At 46.1% G+C, this 23,399-nt stretch overlaps 2 protein-coding genes across 3 annotated transcripts in view; one reads left to right on the top strand and one right to left on the bottom strand.

The window, feature by feature from the left end:
* Positions 1–1,331: 1,331 nt before the first annotated feature.
* On the top strand, positions 1,332–16,454 carry MS4A1 (membrane spanning 4-domains A1). 2 transcript variants are annotated; one of them, XM_025265988.2, is made up of 8 exons: positions 1,332–1,554; positions 9,473–9,646; positions 10,068–10,187; positions 11,349–11,405; positions 12,913–13,149; positions 14,096–14,197; positions 14,807–14,940; positions 15,280–15,403. In XM_025265988.2, exons 2-7 carry the CDS (start codon positions 9,488–9,490, stop codon positions 14,909–14,911), a joined length of 780 nt encoding a protein of 259 aa, XP_025121773.1. In that variant the 5' UTR covers positions 1,332–1,554; positions 9,473–9,487; the 3' UTR covers positions 14,912–14,940; positions 15,280–15,403. The 2 variants fall into 2 exon arrangements, with proteins under 2 accessions (XP_025121773.1, XP_006044075.1); XM_006044013.3 differs by lacking the exon at positions 14,807–14,940 and having other exon boundaries at positions 1,343–1,554; positions 15,280–16,454.
* LOC123329846 (atherin) overlaps positions 12,725–23,399 on the bottom strand; it is a 42,805-nt gene continuing 32,130 nt past the window's right edge. Inside the window, exons 4-6 of the mRNA XM_045163039.1 lie at positions 15,569–15,734; positions 14,075–14,153; positions 12,725–13,304 (exon numbers count right to left, since the gene is read on the bottom strand). Of these exons, the coding sequence (XP_045018974.1) occupies positions 15,716–15,734 (19 nt within the window). The 3' untranslated portion in view covers positions 12,725–13,304; positions 14,075–14,153; positions 15,569–15,715. The remainder of the gene's footprint in view (positions 13,305–14,074; positions 14,154–15,568; positions 15,735–23,399) is intronic.

Genomic DNA, 23,399 nt, shown 5'->3' with positions numbered 1-23,399 from the left:
CGTATTGGAGTGGGTTGCCCTTTCCTTCTCCTGGGGATTGATCTCGCTGACCCAGAGAGGGAATCCTGTCTCCTGCATATCCCACACTGCAGGCGGATTCTTTCATCGCGGAGCCACCAGGGAAGGCCTGGAAGGCCTCAGGCCTCACAGTCCTCCACGACTCAGACCCTGGGGCGTTGCCGGCTGTCGAAGCGCCTCAGCAGATATGCGCAGACCCGCAGCCGGAACCTTAAACAGACGGGGGTCTCACGTGTCCACCTCTCCACTCTGCGACGTCAGTGAGAGGCGGCCGCGTGGCTTCTACCTGTGTGTGCTCCACCGCAGCAAGTTCCCTGTTCAAACGCCAGCCTGTCCCACTGAGGAGCTGCCCCAGCGGTGGGAGATGGCACTTTTTCTACGTTGCCCCCAAATCAGCCTCTCCAGAACGACTTTTACTTCGTGTTTATCATCTGATTCCAGATCACCTTAAAGAAAAGAGGGAGAAATAGAAAAGAGAGAGAGAGCAAGAGAGAGGGTGTGAACTGACGTCAGGTTCAGCCGCAGAGCTGCCGTGTTTCAGCCCTTTAGACTTGGCAAAGGACTGCCCAACTATAGCCCTGGGTCTCTGATGAGATAAATCAATAGATATGAAAATGTAAAAGTCAGGGAAAATCCAAACTATGAACAAAAAGGTTGTATACTGTAGGGCAAGGGGTACAGTATCTTTGGACAAAGCTCTCTTTGCTTCCTGTTCCATACTGATTTGATTTGATCCATCTTCCATCTCACTCTCCCGGCCATCATCTTCCTCCACCCCCTCTTATCTGGCTCTAGGCTCCGGAGTCACACGGCTCCAGCCCCTGCTGCAGAGAGGACACAGGGGACTAGACAGGCGGAGGGAAATGGCGAGCATGGAGGTAAAGGTGCTATTTCAGTGACACCCCAAATGTGGAGCTCTCACCTAAGGCTTCCGGGGACTCGATCTATAGCACCAAACAACATTTTTAGGCCATCTCTACTAAAAAATCAACATGAGACACGCATGGTCCCACTAGAACTCTACGTATGGGCCAATAAGGGTGCAGAGGGCACACACCACTTCCACTGTAAGGGCTAGGTGATCCCGCATTGCTCTGCGCGGATGCCTCCTTCCACAGCAAATGGAAAAAGGGAAGAGTCCTAACAGCCCTTCTTGGGAGAATTTCTAGAGCCCTTCTTGCCCTTGGGGACCATCCACACCTGCTTGCAGGGCGGGGGTACACAGTCCTAATTAAGGCAGCGTGAAGTACGCCTGGCAGTCCCTGGGGTCTTTTTCAAGAAGTGAAACCTCCTGGTATGGCGGAACTTCTTTGTATATCCTCTGGCTCTCATAACTGTGTATTAAACCCAAGCCATCAGCGCAGAGCCCAAGGCAGCAGAAGCCCCTGACTTCCTGTCACCTGGTATCCCTCGGCGCTCCCAGGCCTGGCCCTGCTCACTCTGGCCCCCGTGTCCTGGGGAAACGAGCTGGTGAGGTGAACTCGGCGGCCAGAACCCACACATCAGCCCTTGAGCCTTGAGACCTCGGAGACTCAGGTAAGGAATTCATTTGCTCTGTTTAAGTGACTGTGAGGCAGTGGTGGATACGACACAGGATGGTTCACGAGACAACAGTCTCAGCTTTGATTCTAGGGCTTCCCTGGTCAGGTTTTCTGGCAGTGTCTTCATCTGAGGAGGGGTGAAACCAAGACGTGCAGTCCACCTACCATCGTAACTGCTCGCTCTCTCAAGAATGGCCTGGGCCGGTCAACTCTGGGTCATTCTACAAAAGCAGAGACTGCAATATGTACATTAAAGCATGGTTACTACCTGCTGGGCTCCAACCTGAGCTCCACCACCACCAAGTTACTGAACCTCAATATTCCTCCGTTTCCTTATCTGTAAAATGGGGGCAGTAGTAATACCCCCTGCATTATGAAGAATAACGAGCTAAAATCCTGACGCTCTTAGAATGGCCCTGTACCAAGTGAGAAAATAATCAGGCAAGGCTATTATGAAAATAACACGCCTCTCGCTTTAAATGCTTTTGTCTCCAGAGATATCGCACTAAATGTGAATAGCCTTGGGTGTTGGTAAGCCTCTCGGGCTAAAAGTTTCTGGAGGGGCTTGGTGGACAGCAAACTGAGCACAAAACCCTGCCTCAAATCCATTACAGCAGCTGCTGGTGGGGTGGGTGGCGGTGCGAGAAGGGTGTAGTGAAGGCTGATAGAGATGACCGAACCCTGTCATGGTTCTTTCCTGAAACCAGCAACACTCCCATAAAATGGTCTCAGCTCACTGATCAACAGGTGAGGGGAAATGGTCGCCTTTTGGTCCGACACCTGAGTGTGCGTAAAGCTGCCCAGGAAAGCGATTCAGTTTCCTATTTATTAGCTCATAGTGTGTAGAAAAGGGAGAAGGCAATGGCACTCCACTCCAGTACTCTTGCCTGGGGAATCCCAGGGACTGAGGAGCCTGGTGGGCTGCCGTCTATGGGGTCGCACCGAGTCGGACATGACTGAGTGACTGAACTGAACTGAACTGAAGGAATGCAAAGAGCTGGGGGTTTGAAGAATTTCTGCCCAGGAAGAGCCTTCCATGTGTGTGTGCTCAGTCTGTCTGAGTCTTTTGCGGCCCCCTGGGCTGTAGCCCGCCAGGCTCCTCTGTCCATGGGATTCTCCAGGCAAGAACACTGGAGTGAGTTGCCACGCCCTCCTCCAGGGGATGTCCCCGACCCAGGGATTGGACGCACGTCTCTTGCGTCTCCTGCATTGGCAGACGGGTTGTTTACCAGTAGTGCTGCCTGGGAGGCAGGAGATGTCTCCAGACCAGTGGCTTTGTGGGCAGTGGACGGATGCGAGTTTAAGAAACCATGTTGAGACCACCAGTGTTTCTGGAAACCAAGAGATGGGTAATGCTTCTTAAGCCTAAACTCTTAGAATAAAGCAAAGTCTGAAACTGTAAAAAAAAAAAAAAAAAAAGTCATGTAGAGTCTGTGAGCAGCCAGGGGGAGGGTTTCTCCAGCAGGCGATGATGGATCAGAGATGAGTTAGAGTGCAGGAAAAGGTATAACTTCAGCAGGGATTTAGACAGCCTGCTGTAGTAGCCGCACAGAGGATGGATTAGGGAAAAGAGATGAAAGTCAGAAAAGTAAGATTTTTGTGCTAGACCAGGAAAGGAAACGAGAATCTCACTCATGGGGTGACCCTGGCAGTAAAAAGAAAAAAGAAAAAGGTCCACCTGCAAACCAAGATCCCTTGCAGAGGTAGAAACAGCAGGACTTGGCCACTGGCTCCACGTGGAGATGAAAGAGCTAGAGAGGAATATGGCTCCAGCTTTCCAAGCCAGGGAGGCAGGGATACCGACGTGAAGCTGTCTGAGGGCTGGTGCCTAGCTCAACAGCACAGTCTGTATCTCTTGGAGCTGTCTCCCCCCAGCTCGTGGCGTGCAGGACCACAGTGACACGCAGGATCTCGGTTCCCAGACCAGGGATGGAACCCGTGCTCCTTGCGGTGGAAGCGCAGGGTCTTAAACCACTGGGCCTCTAGGGAAATTCCTGCAGCACAGTCCTTGAAAAGAGCGGTTTCAGCCGAGTGGCTCCGGCAGGAACTAGCCGAGGAGTGTCGAGGAGTAAGTGGGTGGTGAGGCGGTGGAGGGAGACAGGAAGCGCTTGAGACGCTGGGGGCACAGGCCTGGGGTAGGGCTGGGAAGTGGCCGGGGCAGGCCCGGGGTAGAGGAAGGGGCTCTGGGGTTGGGGGACCCTGCAGTACCTGCTAATCCTAACGAAGGTTCTTCGTTCTGTTCTGAATGTTGTGGACACCGCGGAGGAAGGAGAGGGCGGGACGCATAGAGGCGGTAGCAGTGGCATGTACACACGAGCGTGTGCAAGCGGGGCAGACAGCTAGTGCAACGCTGCTGCATAGCACAGGGAAGGGAGGCTCCGAGGGAGGGCATATGCATCCATACACGGCTGATTCCTGCTGCTGTATGGCAGAAACCAGCACAACACTGTAAAACAGTTATACTCCAATTTAAAAAAATTAAAAATTAAAAAAACCACGCAGGTTCCAGTGACAGTTATCCTCTGAGCGCCTTAGGTTGAAATTATCCCTTGTTCTCAAAACAAAACGCTGACTGGAGAGGTCAGATCACCGAGGCAGCAAGCAACAGAGCTGGGGCCTAGAAACAGCAGCGCTCTTTCCGCCTTGTACTCCATGAACAGAACAAGAGCCAGAGACGCGAGGGCAGATCTCTGAAGAAGTAAGACCGCAGTGAAAGGAGCCGGGCGAGGGGCGCCGGCAGCGCGGAGGAAGTGAGGCCACGCCTCCTCAGAGCCAGGCACTCGGGGGCCACGAGGGGAAAAGGAGAACTATTTTGAGTGGCAAAGGAGGAAGCTGAGGTAACAAGGGCTGTGCAGCTTTGAGCTTCTGAGTAAAGGATGGGCTTATTGGACCTCAAAGTCATTATTCAAACCAAAACCCATAAAGGCTGTGGATGGTCTTCAGTATAGATGGACAGGGGAACCGTGTGGGCGCTGTTCACAAACCCCAAACGATTTGCAGAAGTTGCTCTAATAACACAGGGCAGGGTCTGATCAACGCAGTCCTGCTTTTAGTATAGTTCAGTGAGAATAAAACCCTCTTATGACCACATTTGACCAGTGTGATCAGTAATCGCTACCAAGTGTACCCACTGGTCTCTGAGCCTAACCGTGTGCTGGAAAGCACGGGTGGGGACAAAAAGTCACGGTGAACAATTAAAGAAAAAAGTACACAGGGTAAGGCTGCAGGAATCTACAGTATTCTGATGAGTGCGTGGTCCAGTTTCATATATCCGCATAGAATAAAATGAATAAAATCTTTTCAGTAGTCAGTCCGCAATAACCTGCTATAAATATATATATATATGGGCTTCTCTGGTATATATATAGTTATTTCCATGAAAAAATGAAGTAGCATAGAGAAACAAGTATGTCTGTGTTTATAAATTACCATTTACAGTAATATATGTGTTGGAGGTTTTGTAGAAATACACTTGCTGGAGTGAGACATCATTTTAAGAGAAATAAAATATTCCCCTCCAAAGTCATTACTGCCATTAGCCTTTGCTGACACAGCCCTAGCAGGACGTGTTCACATAAAAGGTTATGTCACCAGTAACATAGGCATAAGCTTAAGCAGCTGAGAAATAAGGAGACTTTAAAACAACAGTAGCCCAGTCATCGCCTTCTGTCCAGATAACTGATGACCTTGGCTCTGGAGAGAAGCAAGGTGACCCCGGTTCATTCCATACTTGTTATTCTTGTTTAGTTGCTAAGTCATGTCCGACTCTTTGTGACCCCATGGACCCGCCAGGCTCCTCTGTCCATGCGATTCCCCAGGCAAGAACCCTGGAGTGGGTTGCCATTTCCTACTCCAGGGGATCGTCCCGACCCAGGGATCCAACTCACACTTCCTGTATTGGAAGGCAGGTTCTTTACCACTGGGCCACCAGGGAAGCCCTTCCATGCTTAACCGTGGGAAAATTAACTAAGTTCTCAGAACTCCCATTTCCATGCCCACAGAAAGACAAAATGCCCAGTTAGTAGGAAAGGTGTGGGAGAGCTGGAACCAGGTACCCAATATCCCTGGCACGGAGCAGGTGCTCCGTGAACAACTCTATGTGGTCCAGCCTGCAGTGCAGAGAAAAGCACCAGCCTCAGAGCCCTGGGTTTGGCTCTGTCACTAAGTGCAAGGTCTTTTTTTAAAAAACATGTCCATCATTTATGACTCATGGGAATAAAGTCCTAAAAATATAATTATGGGAGTACATCAACATTTTTTTTGGCTGCACTGCACACAGCTTGGGGGATCTTAGTTCCCCAGGAGATCGAACCTGCACCCCCTGAATTGGAAGCACAAAGTCTTAACCGCTGGACCACCAGGGGAATCCCAAGGGCAAGGTCTCCAACAAGGCATGTCCCATCCCTGCGCCACAGTTTCCTCATTTGTCAAACGAACAGAGTGGTTTCTGAGGTTCAGACTGGCGCTGAAAACTCCGCCTGCTCACCAGAAATGACTTTGTAAACTCCCTTAGCGGTCTATGTTAATATAGTGCCTTTTGTTGGCGGTCTTGTGGGGAGGTTTGTGGTGCAAAGCAGGTCCCTGAGACCACCTGGCATCTGGCAGTCTAGAGACGGGGCAAACATCAGGTGTGACAAACCCACAGCCTCTCCTCGTTCCTTCAACCACGGCTCAGACAGATATTCTGCTTTCAGCTGATTTATAACCTCCCAAATCATACATTTATATGAATAGAAGGAAAAGCTTCACAAAGGAAAGGCTAAAGTCCTGTTCCCCACGGGAGACAAAGCAGCCTGGTATCATAGATACTGTGTTGTGTAGGTCTTAGCCCTCATTTTCTAAAATTTTTATTGGCGTGTAGTTGCTTTAAAGTGTTGTTGTTAGTTTGTGCCGTCCATCCAAGTCGGTCAGCTATTACATAAACACACGTCCCCCTTGTTTTCGGATTTCCTTCCCGTTTACATCGGGGAACACTGAGCGGGGCTCCCTGCACCACAGCAGGCTGTCATTAGTCAGCTCCTGCATGCCTGGGCGTGTGCAGACGTCAGCCCCAATCTCCCAGCTCATCCCTGCGCCCTTCCCCACCTTGGTGATTCGTATGTTTGTTTTCTGTAATGATGCCTCTATTTCTGCGAAGCCCTCATTTTCAATCCCTGGTGGCTGTGACTTTGAACAAGTTACTCACGCCTCTGTGTCCTTACTGCCGTTTCTGCACAAGTGAGGCAATGCTTCCTCCCGTCTCCCCCGTGAGGCTCAGATGAGGTGCCAGGCCCAGAATGTTTGTTACTGGGAAGTGGGCACAGGACGGGGCCTGGGAGGCTCCCAACACCTGTCCTCAGCACCCCGGAAGGCACCCAGAGGTAAGCACGTGGGATGCACAGCCTCGGCCTCCAAGGCCACTCATGTGACTCAGTCAATGAGGACAACACGAACTCTGTGTCCCTAAAGGAAGACTTCCAGGGCCCAGGAAAGGCTCCGCGGAATTTATGCCAGTAACTGACCCACAGAAATGAATTACGAAGGGGGTCACACGATGAAGAAGGTAGAACAGTCTTAAAGTGTCAGAACCGGAAAGGGACATTTCTGTTCAGAACCCAGAGATCAGACCACATTTACTTTCTCCTGTGTACGGGGCATTTTCACTTATGTTAACATACTTATTTATCACAACCTGTCTGTGAAAGGTGTATCGGTCTCATTTTTCAGATGGGAAAAAAAATAGAAACAAATGCTCCTAAAGGAAATCATGGTAAGAACAGGAGCAAGAACAAAAGAAGTGAACGCTTCAGACATGGGTGCTTCACCTGCATCCACTTCTTCACCTACCTTCACGAGGAAACTTCTAAACCCAGGCACGCTTTCATTACTTTAAAACCTACTCACTTACTTGGCCGGCTGTCCCTGGGTCTCGGGGCGGCACGAGGCCCCTCCCTCTTCACCGCAGCGTGCGGGGTCTCTGGTGGCATCATGCAAACTCTTAGTTGCGGCAGATGGCTCATCCCGGATGGGACCCGGGCCCCCTACAGTGGGAGAGTGGAGTCTTGGCCACGGGACCTCTGGAGAAGCCCCAGGCGTGCTGTAAATAGTAAAGAAGAAACGCAAGGGATGTATGCTGTAGTAGGGAAAGACAAACGATAAAGCAGCAGGCAAACACAGCAACTACTCACAGTAAGTGACCACGAAGCAGAGAAAGGGAGGAGCTGCAGGACAGTCATCAGGAGGCCGCACTGTGGACTGAGGGCTCAGGGAAGGCTTCTTCGAGATGCTGAGGTCTGAGCTGCCCCCGGCTGAGGCACACACGCCACAGGGCCATTTAAGTCTTAAAGCAACCGTACGAGACAGGAATTATCACTGCCCCCGTTTTATGGCTGAAGAACTTGAGGCCCAGAGTTTGAAGAACTTGCCCAAAGTTTCACAGCAAACAGGGAAATCATGATCTGAACCTAGGAACCTTCGAGAACCTCCCTGAGGTGATGTACTCAAGATTGCAGGGTCAGTGGGAGCAGGGCAGGCTGTCCTGGCCCTCCTGACTGCAGGCCCAGTCTTCAGCATCTTCCACCACGGTGACTCTGGCCCATCTCCACGGACAGAAGCAGATAAGCAAAGGGACAAGGACAAGCCCGTGAAAAATACATTTTCTTATATTAAAGCACAAGAAAAGCACCCACGGGTGACAGACACACAGAACCCACAAGTTAATGAGCGTGACGTTCTCCACAAAGAAAAACCATGACCCTCGTGTGGGTGTCGAGAGTACTGGCAGGGATCCCTGAGCCAGATACCTGTACATCTAAAAAATAGGCACAACCTAAAAGTTGAGAATGTTCTTTTATTTGGCAGAAATTTTTAGGACTTAAGCCCAGGAGGCAGCATCTCAAGGAATCCTGAGAGAACTGCCCTGAAGAGCTGAGGGAAGGCGTCAGGTCATTCAGAAGTTTTGAAACAAAAGGCAGGTAGCCTGAACATCAAGATGTTATTGTTAATTAAAGGAAATCAGACCTTCCAAATTAGGGAATTCAGTGCTTTTCCATGTATGGGAAGATGTAAGAGTCTGGCCTCACGGAAATCATTCCTTTCATATTGTCGTTCAGGCGTTCAGTCGTGTCTGATCCCATGGACTGCAGCACACCAGGCCTCCCTGTCCTTCACCATATCCTGGAGCTTGCTCAAACTCATGTCCGTCGAGTCAGTGATGCCATCCAACCATCTCATCCTCTGCCGTCCCCTTCTCCTCCTGCCTTCAATCTTTCCCAGCGTCAGGGTCTTTCCAATGAGTCAGTTCTTCAAATCAGGTGGCCAAAGTATTGGAGTTTCAGCTTCAGCATCAGTCCTTCCAATGAATATTCAGGACTGATTTCCTTTAGGATGGACTGGTTGAATCTCCTTGCTGTCCAAGGGACTCATAAGCATCTTCCCTGACACCACAGTTCAAAAGCATCGGTTCTTCGGCACTCAGCTTTCTTTATGGACCAACTCTGACATCCATACATGACCACTGGAAAAACCATAGCCTTGACTAGATGGACTTTTGTTGGCAAAGTAATGTCTCTGCTTTTTAATATGCTGTCTAGGTTGGCTATAACTTTTCTTCCAAGGAGCAAGCTTCTTTTAATGGGTGCCCTTGGGGCTCAGAAATTCACACTGCAGGGCCAGAATCACTGATGACTTTGACATCCTCGATTACTGATCAGGCAGGAAATACTCCACTTGTCATACCTTGTCTGAGATGCTCCCCCACACCCTGTCTCAGAACGTGGAAGGAGGCCTTACCTCAGATCCAAAGCCAGTAGGAGGAGGCCCTGACTGCCTTCAGTGACACCATGCAGAGAACACAGAGCAAACCATTCAGATTCACGACAAGGTACAAGTTGGCTAACAATCCCGTTTCCTCTCATTTTATTATTTATCTTCAGGAGTCTGAGGGTGAAATGACGACACCCAGGAATTCAATGGTTGGAGCTTTCCCAGCAGAGCCTCTGAAAGGTCCCATTGCCATGCATGCTGCTCAGAAAGGGGTTCCCAGGAGGGTGCCTGTGGTGGTGGGCCCCACACAGAGCTTCTTCATGAGGGAAGCGAAGGCTCTGGGGGTAAGTCAGTCACCCTGCATTCCACATCCTAGGGACTCTCTGGCCTCTAGAAGCAGCTGCTACAGGCCAGGTACAGGATTCAACCTGACTTGAAGGTATCTGATCCAACATGAGGTGTTCTTTATGTCTGACACGGGCTGTGGGGGTTGGGGGGGGGGGCGGTGGTCAAACCAGGGATGCAGAGATTACTGCAGTTTATACTCCCATGCCCTGATCCTGAGACTTGCACAGTTAGGGGCCTCCATCCCAATTCATCACCAGTATCCCAGTATACCTGCCATGGAAATGCCCGGGTAGTGGGGGAAATGAATCTGAAGATGACAAAGGTCTTGGGCCCTTGAACGCTTGCTCTGGACATCTCACACCGCCCTTCCGCCCTCCTGCGGAAGTTCCGCCGTCAGCGCCCCTCTCCTCCCCACAGGCTGTCCAGATCATGAACGGGCTATTCCACATTGCCCTGGGCAGCCTCATGCTGATCCACATGGACGTCTACATGCCCATCTGTGTAACCTTGTGGTATCCTCTCTGGGGAGGCATCATGGTGAGTAAAACCTAGTAACCTTATTGGGGAGGGATGCAGACAAAAATGTTCAAAGCAGCTCCACAGGAATATACCAGATCACCTATGTGTTGAGGAAAGCATAGGAGTGGGGAACAGGTTGTCTGGTTGAAGTGCTTTAGAGGAAAAAGAGGCTGAGTTGAGCCCGAGTCTCGTGGTTGAGTCAGTGGTCATGCTTCTTGGGAATTCAGAGAAAGCGGCCCCACGTGGATGTCCACAGAGAGGGAAGACGCTGCAAGCACGACTCTCCGAACTCAACGGCTGGGGTGGAGCTGGGTGGGTCCTAGACTGTACGGGTTGGTGTTTCAGAAAGCAAGAGTGGGCGGGGGCATTGCAGCTCCTCCCACCTGGCCCTTCTTCCGGACCATTCTCTTTAGTTCCTGTCTCGTGTGGTCAAACAGTCTCATGCCAAGTAAACCCCCCTCGCCTGTCAGCGGAGCAGTACGCCTCATGGCTGCTCCACGTGCAGCTTTCCAAGTCTGCAACCCTGTGTGCATGAGGTGTGAGGCAGTGATGTCTTTATCCCCATTACACTTTCAGAGATGAGCTCTGAAGACAGGTTCAGGACTGAAATTTTCAGGGCAAGGAGAGATCGACTAGAGCCAGAGTTTCCTCCATTTTACAGCTTGAAGAGTAGAACAGGAACACGAGAAACAGTGATCACTTCCGGTAGCAGCCCAAATTTTAATGACGCGCCTGCTACATGAGGCCAAGTGCCTCTTGTACGTCAGTTCACTCATCATTGCCATCAGTCATTGAAAACACCGTGAACTCCAAAGAACAGGTCCCCAAATTGTTTTTAAAAATGGAAAGCTAAAAATAAAACTTTTAAATTCTCAGTGTGAGTACTAATTGACATGGAAATGGGAGTTCTGCCTCTGGTTTTACTAAGTGCGTAGTCACAGATCCCCAGCTGGTTGAATGAAAGGCATGGATTTAATGTGGTTGAGCCTGAATAGTGGAGAAATATGTGCTGAAAAATGAATGAGTCCATTAAAAAGGGCAGGGAAAGTGGTTGAAAGGGTGGACAGCTTTTTCACAATCGCTTCTCCACATTAAAAGGTGATCTTCCTCTCTGCCCCTCTCCCCGCTGCTTCTCCCATCTCTCCCCACCCCTCTCCACCCACCTCCTCTTTTTTACAGTTCATCATTTCTGGATCACTGCTGGCAGCAGCGGAGAAGAACTCCACACAGAGCATGGCAAGTAACACATGCCCTCCTTTCTCGCACAGCAGAGCAGCGTCTGCTTTCTCAGCTGGAAACAAGGACCCTGGAAGACCCTGGAGTCAGAGTAGCACTGTTACCCCTCAACCCCCAGAAGTGAAAGATCCTCTATGATGCTACTGTGATCGGTTCATAACAAACGTGAAAACGGGATGTCCATGGAAACAGAGGCAGATCAATGAAGAGCAGGCTTATGGTCTCAGGAGTGAGAGATGCTGCAAGAGACTGAGATCTCTTTGAAAGTCATGTCTGTTCTCTCAGATCAGCATTGAGGAAAATGGTCTAATCAAGACCGTGGTTGACTCAAGTCTTAGTTAACCTTGAGCTGTAGCCTTGGGCAAGCCAGCTTCCCTCTATGTACCTCTAAATTTTCACCTATGAGATGGAGATAACAGTCCTTGCTACCATATGAAATTGTCCTGAGGATAAAACAGAGTAACGTATATGCAGGATAAAGTATATGAAGGTGCTTCAGGGGCTATAAGGAGCTAGAGGGGTCTTGCTCATGGAACTCCACAGGACACATTCACACCCAGGTAGACCCCCCGACTCTCTACAGGTCCAGGGTTTACCAGCAGGCTTCCTTCTTCAACTTTTCTACACTTACTAAGGTCTTACTAATTTAAGTCGCTTCCGAAGTCTATGAGAGATTGAGATGGCTCCCCTCTAGAGGTGGTCTGACAGACTCACTTTGTGGGGAAAACAACTGTTTATGAAGATGAAGCTGTATTTAAAGTACAGCCCGTCGTACTGACTTGATCTGTAGGTCACACGACCAGGGATGAAATGTCTGTGTTGTAAGATAATCATCAGTAACCACACATCACTGTGGTGCTTATTGCGTGAATCGTCCTGGTTTTGACCCTTCGTCATCCCTGCAAGGTGGTGAGCCACACGGACACCCTGGTGCTACCCAGGACGCCAGCCCTAAGTGTGTTTGTTTTGGGAGGTGGCTGGCTGACTGCAGCCTGTGTCCACAGGGAAGGAGGACGTGCGTTACTACTTGTGTGTCTCCCCTCGATGGTGCAGACCTGGAGGGGCCAACCTGCTCTCTCCCTGCCTGTACCCACAAGGCGTCCTGCTTCACTGTGACACACCCTGAATACTACTTACTTCATTTGCTCAACAGCTGTGCACTGAACGTCTACTAGGATTCCAGGGGGCGGGAGGGAGGGGGGAAGGGGTGGGCCCTGGCAGCTAAAGGAAGTACAAGGATCGCTTCTAGAACATTTTCTTGATGAACTGATTGGATGGGTGGCATAAACAAGGTGGGGAGGACCGAGAGAGCGACAAGGTGCAGACAGGAAGGTGTTTATTTTACAGTGACAAAGATGCTAAAACAGCCAAGAGAAACAGGACTTAGCAGGATTTAGATGTAGTACCTTTATGAGTCAGGAAAATAAGATCTGGAACTCTGTCCTAGCTTATATTGTCCAATTGGAAATTAGACTTAATTAATAAGTATCTGTGTCTCTTATTTCAGCTCACAGGAAGACTAATAATGAACTCTTTGAGCCTCTTTGCTGCTATTTCTGGAATAATTTTTTTGATCATGGACATATTTAATATGACAATTTCCCACTTTTTTAAAATGGAGAATCTGAACCTTATTAAGACTCAGGTGCCGTATATTAACATAAACAACTGTGAACGAGCTAACCCTGATGAGAATAACTCTCAGTCCATGGAATTTTGTGCCAGGATACGGTTTGTGTTCTTGGTGAGTACGAAATGGGATTTACTTTCAGTAAGGAAGCACGGCATTTTTCTTACGATCATCAACTCTGGGTCCAGACTGTCTGTGTCTGCTGCTTAGGGCCTGCGTGGTTTTGAGCAGAATTCTGGCCACACCGCACTCTGTCTCATTTTCTTCCTCTGTAAAATGGGAGACGGTGACAGTATTTGTAGAACTGTTCTGAGGGATGAGTTAACACGTGAAAAGCACTTCGAACAGTGTCTGGTACACAGCAAGTGCTATTTAAGCCTTTGCTTTAACATTTATTAGTACTATTAATGGAACTAATCTTTATTATTAAGATGAACATTGAAGAACCTAAGTTGTAATAAATGCCATTTGCCTCAAGGGCTTCCCACGTGGCTCAATAGTAAAGAATCCACCTGCCAATGCAGGAGAGGTGGGTTTGATCCCTGGGTCTGGAAGATCCCCTGCAGAAGGAAATGGCAACCCACTCCAATATTCTTGCCTGGAAAATCCCATGGACAGAGGAGCCTGGCGGATTACTATCCATGAGGTCATAAAAGAGTCAGACACGACTTTAGCAACTAAAACTTCACTTCACTTGAAGGGAAAAAAAATACATCTCCCAGGTGTGGAGAAATTTCCTTGGTGTGATACTATACCACCTAAAGCTGGATACAGTTTCATGTGGAACTCACATTAAACTATTCTTACCTCCACGGAATTGATTCTTCAACTAATTATACTGCCTTACTTTCGGTCAACAACACACACTCTCTGTTATGTGCCAGGAGTTGCACTAAGGGTTAGGGTTATGCAGATGCCAGCACTTCTCACAGGTAGTCACATTTCCCTCCAGAGCTGACCTTCTAATCATTTACTTTTAGTCCACAGCCATTTGCTGTGCATTAACCATATTCTCGTATCTTCATTAGTACATTTTTACCCTCATTTTTCTGTTCTTCAGAGCAATTTCGCAGTGATGATGATCTTTGCCTTCCTCCAGAAACTTGTGACAGCTGGCACTGTTGAGAATGAATGGAAAAAAATATGCTCCAGACCCAAAGCTGTAAGTAGAAGCTGTGCTATTCACAACCTCCCTTAGCAAAGTCTCACCTGCAAAAAATCATTTATGGAGAGCGTAATCTGATGAGTCTGGAGCATCATGAAAAATGATTCTTGCATATTTCTGGGAAGCAGAAAATACCAGTAATGTTCAGGGTATTTGAGAAATGGCTGACTGGGGCTGACTGCAGCCTGCGTCCACAGGGAAGGAGGAGGTGCATTACTACCTGTGTGTCTCCACTCGATGGTGCAGACTTACAGGGGCCAACCTGCTCTCCCCCTGCCTGTACCCACAAAGCGTCCTGCTTCACTGTGACACGCCCTGAATACTACTTACTTCATTTGCTCAACAGCTGTGCACTGAACATCTACTAGGATTCCCAGGGCGGGGAGGGGGGCGGGGGCATGGCAGTTAAAAGAAGTACAAGGGTCCTGTGCTCCGTGCATCCTCTTACTAACCTTGGACTCTGCTGGACTTCAGTCGTGCCTCCTGATTTCAGGTTTCCATACCTAGATGGCTGAAGGCTGATTACAGCCACTAGTTCTTCCAAACCCAATTTCGCAGTACTCCCTTCTCCCCTCTTCTTTCTACCTAATCTCTCTTCCAAAACAGCAGGTTCAAAGAGGCCCTACGGTTGAGAGATATGAATATCCCAGTGATAGATCAACTGTCGACTGCTTCAGAACCATAGGATGTCAGCTTTGCAACAGAATTTAGAAATCACCGTTAATGCCTTCATTTTGCAAGTGAGGAAAACAGGATTAGAGACAGCAAGTTAATACTTTCCTGAGGTTATCTCCAATAAAGCCCAATCAAAACTGAAATATAAATTCCTCTGTTATCGCAGTGTTCTTTCCTAAACACTGTGAGTTCATTCCAGGTAAGGTGGCAAGTATTTGCTGGCCTTGAGGATAAGCCTTGATTAGTGGTTTGGTGAGGATCTGAACACCTGGGAAACCAATCCTGGTATGCAGAAGCATTTAGAAAACAGCATAAAAACCAGGAGATATCAATATTTGTGCAGATTGTTGAGAAATGTGCCAATGATCAAAGTCGAGAAAAGTTTGCTCAATTTTGTGTTCCAGAACGTTGTTCTCCTGTCAGCTGAAGAAAAGAAGGAGCAGGCGATCGAAATAAAAGAAGAAGTGGCTGAGCAGATTGAAATATCTTCCCTACCAAAGAATGAAGAAGACATTGAGATTATTCCAGTCCAAGAAGAAGAAGAAGAAGCAGAAATGAACTTTCCAGAGCCCCCCCAAGATCAGGAAGACTCGCCAATAGAGAACGACAGTGTCCCTTAAGCTGCTTTTTTGTTTTGCTGTTTTCTTTTTTCTTTCAGCGTTAGTGTTCACAGCTTCCCAGAGACTTACTCACCCGCGTTTCTGAAGGCACTCTGCACGTGGCCTCCACATCTTCCTCTGGTCTTCACGTGGAGGGACCACAGACAGCTCCCTTCTCCTCATCCTCATTCAGAGTATGAACACAGGCCCCTGCAGCAGACTGTAGCATCGTGCTTCTCGCTTAGGACAGCCTTCTTACACTGAAAAGAGAGAAGTCTGAATAAGGGCTGCAGAATGTGATTTGTCACTGGCCTGACTCTTGGACAAGGTGTAGCAGAGTAGTCACAGAAGCAGTAGCAGCAGCAGAAGTTTGTTTTTTCATTTTTCTCTCTGCAATAGGCAGACTCTGTATCAGATGAAAAATGTAAGTGACTGCTCCATGCCATCCTTAAGCTATCTTTGATTTCTTCCACATCTACATTTGTGTGTGTGTGTGTGTGTGTGATCTCTTTTGTACCACTGTTTTCAGGAAAGTAAAAAATAATAATAATGAGGCACAGTAAAGAACCTATCCCATCTGTCTTTCTATGGGGCTGACACTGTTGCCTCTGCGTCTCACTGGAGGAGCTCTAAGGGGCCAGTCCTCAGCCCTGTCTCTGTACAAACAGCACCGCTTATGCCTGGATCTGTCTCCTTCCGTCTTAACTTTTCCTAGCTCCTCCTCTAGGCTCTTGGCTGCACTGTCTACATACTTTTCCCCTTTAGGCAAGAGAAGAAAGGATGATGGAAACAAATGCCGTAATGAATGCCCAAGTCACAAAGGATGATCAGTGCTTGCATTTTTCAGTGTTTTCCAGTTCACAAAACATTTTATCAAATAATTGTCATTGATCTTCCATGATCAAGGAAAAAAATTCCTATCTCTGTTTTACAATGTTCACACAGTAAGCAAATAAATCAATGTAACTTGTCAATAGTCACCGCAAGTAATTTTGAGAGTCTTATTTCATACCCAGATCTTCTTATTCAAATACTATAATGCTTGAAACTATGAAATTGCCTATCCAGTGTCTATGTAAGAGCCGAGTCAACAGGTTTATCAAGCACCTGCTCTCTGACCAGCACGAAAGAGGTGTTGAGAAAGACACAAAAGAATCAGAAATCATGTTTTACCCCTTGGGGACAAAAAATTTAAACATTCACAGTCTTCAAAAACTCATTAACATACAATTCGCTGTCAGATTATAAAATGCAGATACTAAATGCTAGAGACATTCTGAGAAAGATCATGCTCGAAAATAACACAATTACTTACAATGCCAGATCTCAGGGACTGTTTACTCTACCTCTAGATTCTTGTTCAGAGAGGTTACTACCCTACACAGAGAGAGCGTTAACCTAGGAAGATATCACTAAAATCTATCAACCATGTTTGAGCATTTGCTGCATGGTAAATGCTGCCAGACCCTGACGGGTATATAGACGATGCAATTTCCACCCTCAGGGACATTTCCACTTTGTTAGGGACCATGAATAAAAGATATTTGTGGTGATTAGAGAAGAAAAAGTAGGTGGGGCATTTCTCTGTGTAAAGTCCTTGAAAATGGCTTTAAATGAATAAAGCACTGCGTGTGTGCTCAGCTGCAGCAGGTGATTCTAACATGGTGTCCCCTAGGCTTCTCTACTCTTGTAACATTCTGGTCACAGGAGCCTCCAACATTCTCAAGTTCATACTCACGTAACCCTAGTCTGGGTTTGAACCGTGAGATGTCAAGACATTGACTATTCGTGTCAATATATTCTAACACGCACACACACACACACATATTCCCAAGGAAAATTCTCCTGGAGTAGGTCATTAATAACACATTCCTTTCTGTCTTCACTCCAGAATGTGACTGGACTATATGGTGGCAGACTAGGACCAGTCCCTGCCTTGGACTAGGGGAAAGGGAAGAGGGTGCAGCTATGACTAACTCAAGGCAAAAACTGGTGAGAACACCTTCAAAAAAGACAAGATCTTGGGACTTCCCTGGCTGTCCAGTGGTTAAGACTCTGCATTTCTAATGCTGGAGGCATGGGTTTGATCCTTCGTTGGGGAACTAAGATCCTACATGCCATGCTGCATGGCCAAAAAAAAAAAAAAAAAAAAATTAAGGACATGAGTTCTTATTTCTATCTCATTTTCTCAACTTCTGAAATATATATGAGGATCCTTCTCCAAACACATTGCTTCCTTAAGTATTTTAGTTTCTTTTATTCATTTTTTAAAATAGGGCTTCCCTCGTAGCTCAGTCAGTAAACTATCTGCAATACAGGAGACCCGGGTTCAATTCCTGGGTTGGGAAAATGCCCTGGAGAAGGAAATGGCAACCCACTCCAGCATTCTTGCCTGGAGAATTCCATGGACAGAAGAGCCTGGCAGGCTATGGTCAATGGGGTCGCAAGAGTCAGACTTGACTTAGTAACTAAATCAATTCGTTTTTATATTTTCAAAGAGTTTTTACTGAGCCTACATCATTAACTCCTTATCACAAGACACCACTGATGTCTACTCTTAGAAAATGAAAATCCTTGCTATGACTTTCTCTCCAGTTATCTCTTTGGCAATTTGTTCACTGACCACCCCACTCTGCTCAGGACTAAGAGATTTCTTGGGATGCAGGAAGTTTAGTGCTAAAACCCAGATTGTCTGAGGCAAACCAGGATGAATGGTTGATCACCCTAGTTCAAGATAATACATGATTTTACCTAGATGCAATCACTGCGTAATAATATAATATTTTTATACTTAAATTTATATCATAAATATATTTCTTTGTTGTTGTTGTTTAGTCAGTCAGTCGTGTCTGACTCTTTGCGACCCCATGGACTGCAGCATGCCAGGCTTCCTTGTCCTTCACCATCTCCCAGAGTTTGCTCAAATTCATGTCCATTGAGTCGGTGATGCCATCCAACCATCTCATCCTCTGTCATCCCCTTCTCCTCCTGTCCTCAATCTTTCCCAGCATCAGAGTCTTTTCCAATGAGTTAGCTCTTTGCATCAGGTAGCCGAAGTATTGGTGCTTCAATGAAGCTTCAGTCCTTCCAATGAATATTCGGGATTGACTTCCTTTAGGATTGACTGGTTTCATCTCCTTGCTGTTCAAGGGACGCTCAAGAGTCTTCTCCAACACCACAGTTCAAAAGCATCAATTCTTCAGTGCTCAGCTTTCTTTATGGTCCAGCTCTTACATCCATATATGACCACTGGGAAAAAAACATAGTTTTGACTATATGGACCTTTGCTGGCAAAGTGATGTTTCTACTTTTCAATACACTGCCTAGGTTTGTCATAGCCTTTCTTCCAAGGAGCAAGCATCTTTTAACTTTATGGCTGTAGTCACTGTCTGCAGTGATTTTAGAGCCTAAGAAAATAAAATCTGTCATTGTTTCCATTGTTTCCCCATCTCTTTGCAGTGACGTGATGGGACCAGATGTCAGGTCTTCAATTTTTGAATGTTGAATTTTAAGCCAGCTTTTCAACTCTCCTCTTTCACTTTCACCAAGAGGCTCTTTAGTTCCTCTTTTTCTGCCATTAGGGTGGTGTCATCTGAATATCTAAGGTTATTGATATTTCTCCTGGCAATCTTGATTCCAGCTTGGGATTCATCCAGCCCAGCATTTCTCATGATGTACTCTGCATATAAGTTAAATAAGCAGGATGACAATATACAGCCTTGACGTACTCCTTTCCTGATTTGGAACCAGTCTGTCGCTCCATTCCAGTTCTAACCATTGCTTCTTCACCTGCATACAGGTTTCTCAGGAGGCAGGTAAGGTGGTTTGGTATTCCCATCTCTTTAAGAATTGTTCACAGTTTGTTGTGATCCACACAGTAAAGGCTTTAGAATAGTCCATGAAGCAAAAGTAGATTTTTCTTTACTGTTACATAATTTTTTTAATGGTGTATAATTTTCTTAAGTATTATTTTTAGTTGCAACTTAATACTTCACTGAATCAATATAGGATAATTAACCATTCCTCTATAATTGGGTACTTAGGGTATTTCCTTGTCTTTTTGGGTTTTTTTGCAAATCACTTTTATAGCTGCAGAAACCATGAGCAAGAAAAAACATATTTCCTGTTCTCATTATTCAAAATGTGGTTTCACATGTCAGGCCTCGTCAAATTCCACCAGCAGGAAGCACTGGCACTTGTTAAAAGCCAGGGAATTAGTTTTTACCACACTTTGAGAAGAGAAAAATCCAATACACAGAAAAGGTAGCTTGGATTTGATTTGTTTTTTTAAACTCTTGGTACACAACCTAAAACACCAATCAGAAATCTTCATAAGTCTGTAAACCTGAGAGGTTATACATTCTCAGCTAAAGAGAACCAAGCAATATAAACTGAATATGGTAGAATCATTTGGTGGCAAAGCCGCAGCTAAGCTAGGAGCTTCCCATGGAATCACGTTTGCCCCCTGCTCACCTCTTCCACCGATGACTTACTGTAAGAAAGTTGCTCTTACCTAGTACGCATTCTGCTGCAAGGGAGAACAAAAATTCTAAAGTAAGAACTAATCACTGGGGAATCATTAATTATCCAAAAGTACTTACTGATGCCAGCCTATCAGTAAGCAAAAATAAGCAGAGTCCCCTCCTTGTAGAGCTTACTATCTGGTTAGACAGAGAACAGTAATATCCTCATGAGGCACTTACTATGGGTATGACATCCTGTGAAGAACAGAGTGGTATACTTTGAGATAAGAAAGTCCTCTGCCCTCAAAAATCAGAAAACCCCCCGCCCCCAAAGCTCCCTGCCCTCAAAAATAAGAAAAACCCCCGCTCTTTAGTGCCCAACTGGAGATGATAAAAACCATATGCATTAAAAGATAATCAGTACAGATACAAGAAAATTCAGTGGGAGAAGAATAATCCTTCAACCAGTTGGTGGATAAATTGGACAGTCATGTACAAAAAAGAATAAAACTGGACACTTAGCTCGTATCACTTACAAAAATTAACTCAAAATGGATCGGAGGCCTAAACATAAGAGCTAAAACTATAGAGCTCTTAGAAGAAAACAGATAATAAATTCATAACTTTGCATTAGGCAATGGTTTCTTAGACACTAAAAGTGTAAACAAATAAAAAGAACAGATCATCAAAATTAAAAACTTTTGTGCTTCCAAGGGCGCTATACAGAAAATGAAAGCAACCCACAGGAGGGGGTAGAATATCTGCAAATCATATGTCTGATAAGGGTCTAGTATCCAGAATGTGAAAAGACAGCTTACAATTCAACAATAAAAAAGACACAGAGCCCAATTAAAAATTGGGCAAAGGATGTGAATATATATTTGTCCAAAGAAAATATGCAAATGGTCAATAAGCATATGAAAAGATGCTCCTCACCAGCCCCTAGGGAAATGCAAATCAAAACCACAATGAAGGAACTTCCTTGGTGGTGCAGTGGTTACCACGTCACCTTCCTAAGCAGGGGGTGTGGGTTCCATCCCTGGTCAGGAGAGCTGGGATCCCACATGACATAGTGCCAAAAAACCAAAACATAAAACAAGCAATGTTGTAACAAACTCAATAAAGACTTTAAAAATGGCCCACAGCAAAAACATCTTCAAAAAACAAAAGACCACAATGAGATATGACTTCACACCCACACAGATGGCTATAATCAAAAAGAAAGGAATGAGTTCAGTGAGGATCGGGAGTAATTAGCCCCTCATGCACTGGTAGTGGTAACGTAAAGGGTGTAGCTGCTTTGAAAAGCTGCTTGGCAGTTCCTCAAAAAGCTAACATACGAGTTACTCTAAGGCCCAGCTAAGATCGTGGCATCCGGTCCCATCACTTCATGGCAAACAGACAGGGAAACAGTGGAAACAGCGACAGACTTTATTTTCTTGGGCTCCAAAATCAGTGCAGATGGTGACTACAGCCAAAAGACTCTTGGTCCTTGGAAGAAAAGCCATGACAAACCTAGATACCATATTAAAAAGCAGAGATACTCCTTTGCTGACAAAGGTCTATCTAGTCAAAGCCACGGTTTTTCCAGTGGTCATGTATGGATGTGAGAGCTGGACCATAAAGAAAACTGAGTGCCAAAGAATGGATGCTTTTGAACTGTGGTGTTGCAGAAGGTCCGTTGAGAGTCCGTTGGACTGCAGGGAGATCCACCAGTCCATCCTAAAGGAAATGAGTCCTGAATATTCATTGGAAGGACTGATGCTGAAGCTGAAACTCCAATGCTTTGGCCACCTGATTTGAAGAACTGACTCATTGGAAAAGATCCCGATGCTGGGAAAGATTGAAGGTGGGAGAAGAAGGGGACGACAGAGGATGAGATGGTTGGATGGCATCACCGACTTGATGGACATGAATTTGAGTCAACTCCAGGAGTTGGTGACGAACAGGGAGGCCTGGCGTGCTGCGGTTCATGGGGCCGCAGAGCAGGACAGGACTGAGCGACCGAACTGAGCTGATACAGTGCAGCAGTCTCCTACTGTGTATATACTTAAGAGAAATGAAAACACAGGCTGACACGGAAACTTTAATACAAATGTGGACAGGAGCATAATTCATAATGAGCAAAAAGTGAAAAACAAGCCAAATGTCTAACAACTGATAAACAGGCAAAGAAAAAGTGGTATAGGCATAAAGTGAAACATTATTCAGCCATGAAAGGAATGAGGAACTGGTGCATGTTATAACATAGATGAGCCTTAAAAATTCCATGTTAAGTACAAGAAATTAGATACAAGAAACCATACACTATATGATTCCATTTATATAAAATGCCCATAAAAGGCAAATCCATAAAAACAAAAAGTAGATAGAGGCTGGGGGTAAGGGGGCAAGAGAAATGGAATGAGTGTTGATTAATCAGTTAGGTTTCCTTTCTGTGTGCTCAGTCAGGTATCTCTGACTCTTTGGGACTCCACGAACTGCAGCCTGCCAGGCTCCTCTGTCCACGGGATTTTTCTCAGGCAAGAATACTGGAGTGGGTTGTCATTTCCTCCTCCAGGGGATCTTCCTGACCCAGGGTCTGAACTCTCGTCCTGGCATTGGCTGGCAAATTCTTTACCGTTTGAGCTACAGGGAAGTCCTTATACAATGGCACAAAGATGGTTATAAAATTTTGTGAATATATTTTTAAAAATCTATAAAAGATGTGTGAATTATATTTCAATAAAAATAAAAAGAGATAGTAAGTGATCTAAGACAGCTAGAAGGACTAAATAACAGTATAATGCTCTAGTACCTAGCACAAAATAACTGCTCCATAATATTACAGGAATGAGCCAATGAAGGCTAATATATTAAAAGGAAACCTCATGAAATAGGAGACATTTGAGTTGAGTCCTAGAGAGTAAGTAGAAATTATATAATAAAAATGGAAAAATCATTCCAGGTAGGAGGAAAAATACCTATGCAGGATGAAACAGAAACATTCTAATTGTGTTCAGAGCCAATAATGATAACCCAGATGGTTCACAGTAAATCAGGGTGTGATCAGACCAAAGGTAACAAAGGCTGAAACCACACTTGTGTTCAGACCCAGTAACGATACCCAGATGGGTGTGATCAGTAAATCAGGGTGTGATCAGACCTAAGGTAACAGACAGAGGCTGAAACCACACTACACCGGGTCTCAGATGCCCACGGCATCTGGACCTTAATCCGTAAGCATCAGAGAATCACTGGAGGTGAACTCAGTAGGGAAGAAATAAATTACAATTAATGGTTTAGAAAGTAAGTGAAACAGTAGGCATAAACAAGGAAGTAGACTGAATTAAAAATTAGAAATAAGAAGGGGGGATTATATTTTAGAGATATTTGAGGATAGAAAAGATTTAATAAATGTGAAGGAATTATTAAAGAGTGAGAAAGGAAGAAATCGAAGACAGCTCTCAGCTCTGAGTCTGA

Source organism: Bubalus bubalis, chromosome 16 (genome assembly GCF_019923935.1).
Source record: "Bubalus bubalis isolate 160015118507 breed Murrah chromosome 16, NDDB_SH_1, whole genome shotgun sequence".
In the NCBI taxonomy this organism is placed as follows: Eukaryota; Metazoa; Chordata; class Mammalia; order Artiodactyla; family Bovidae; genus Bubalus; species Bubalus bubalis.
Note: the sequence above shows the minus strand (reverse complement) of the source record. Positions and strands in the feature narration are given on the sequence as shown.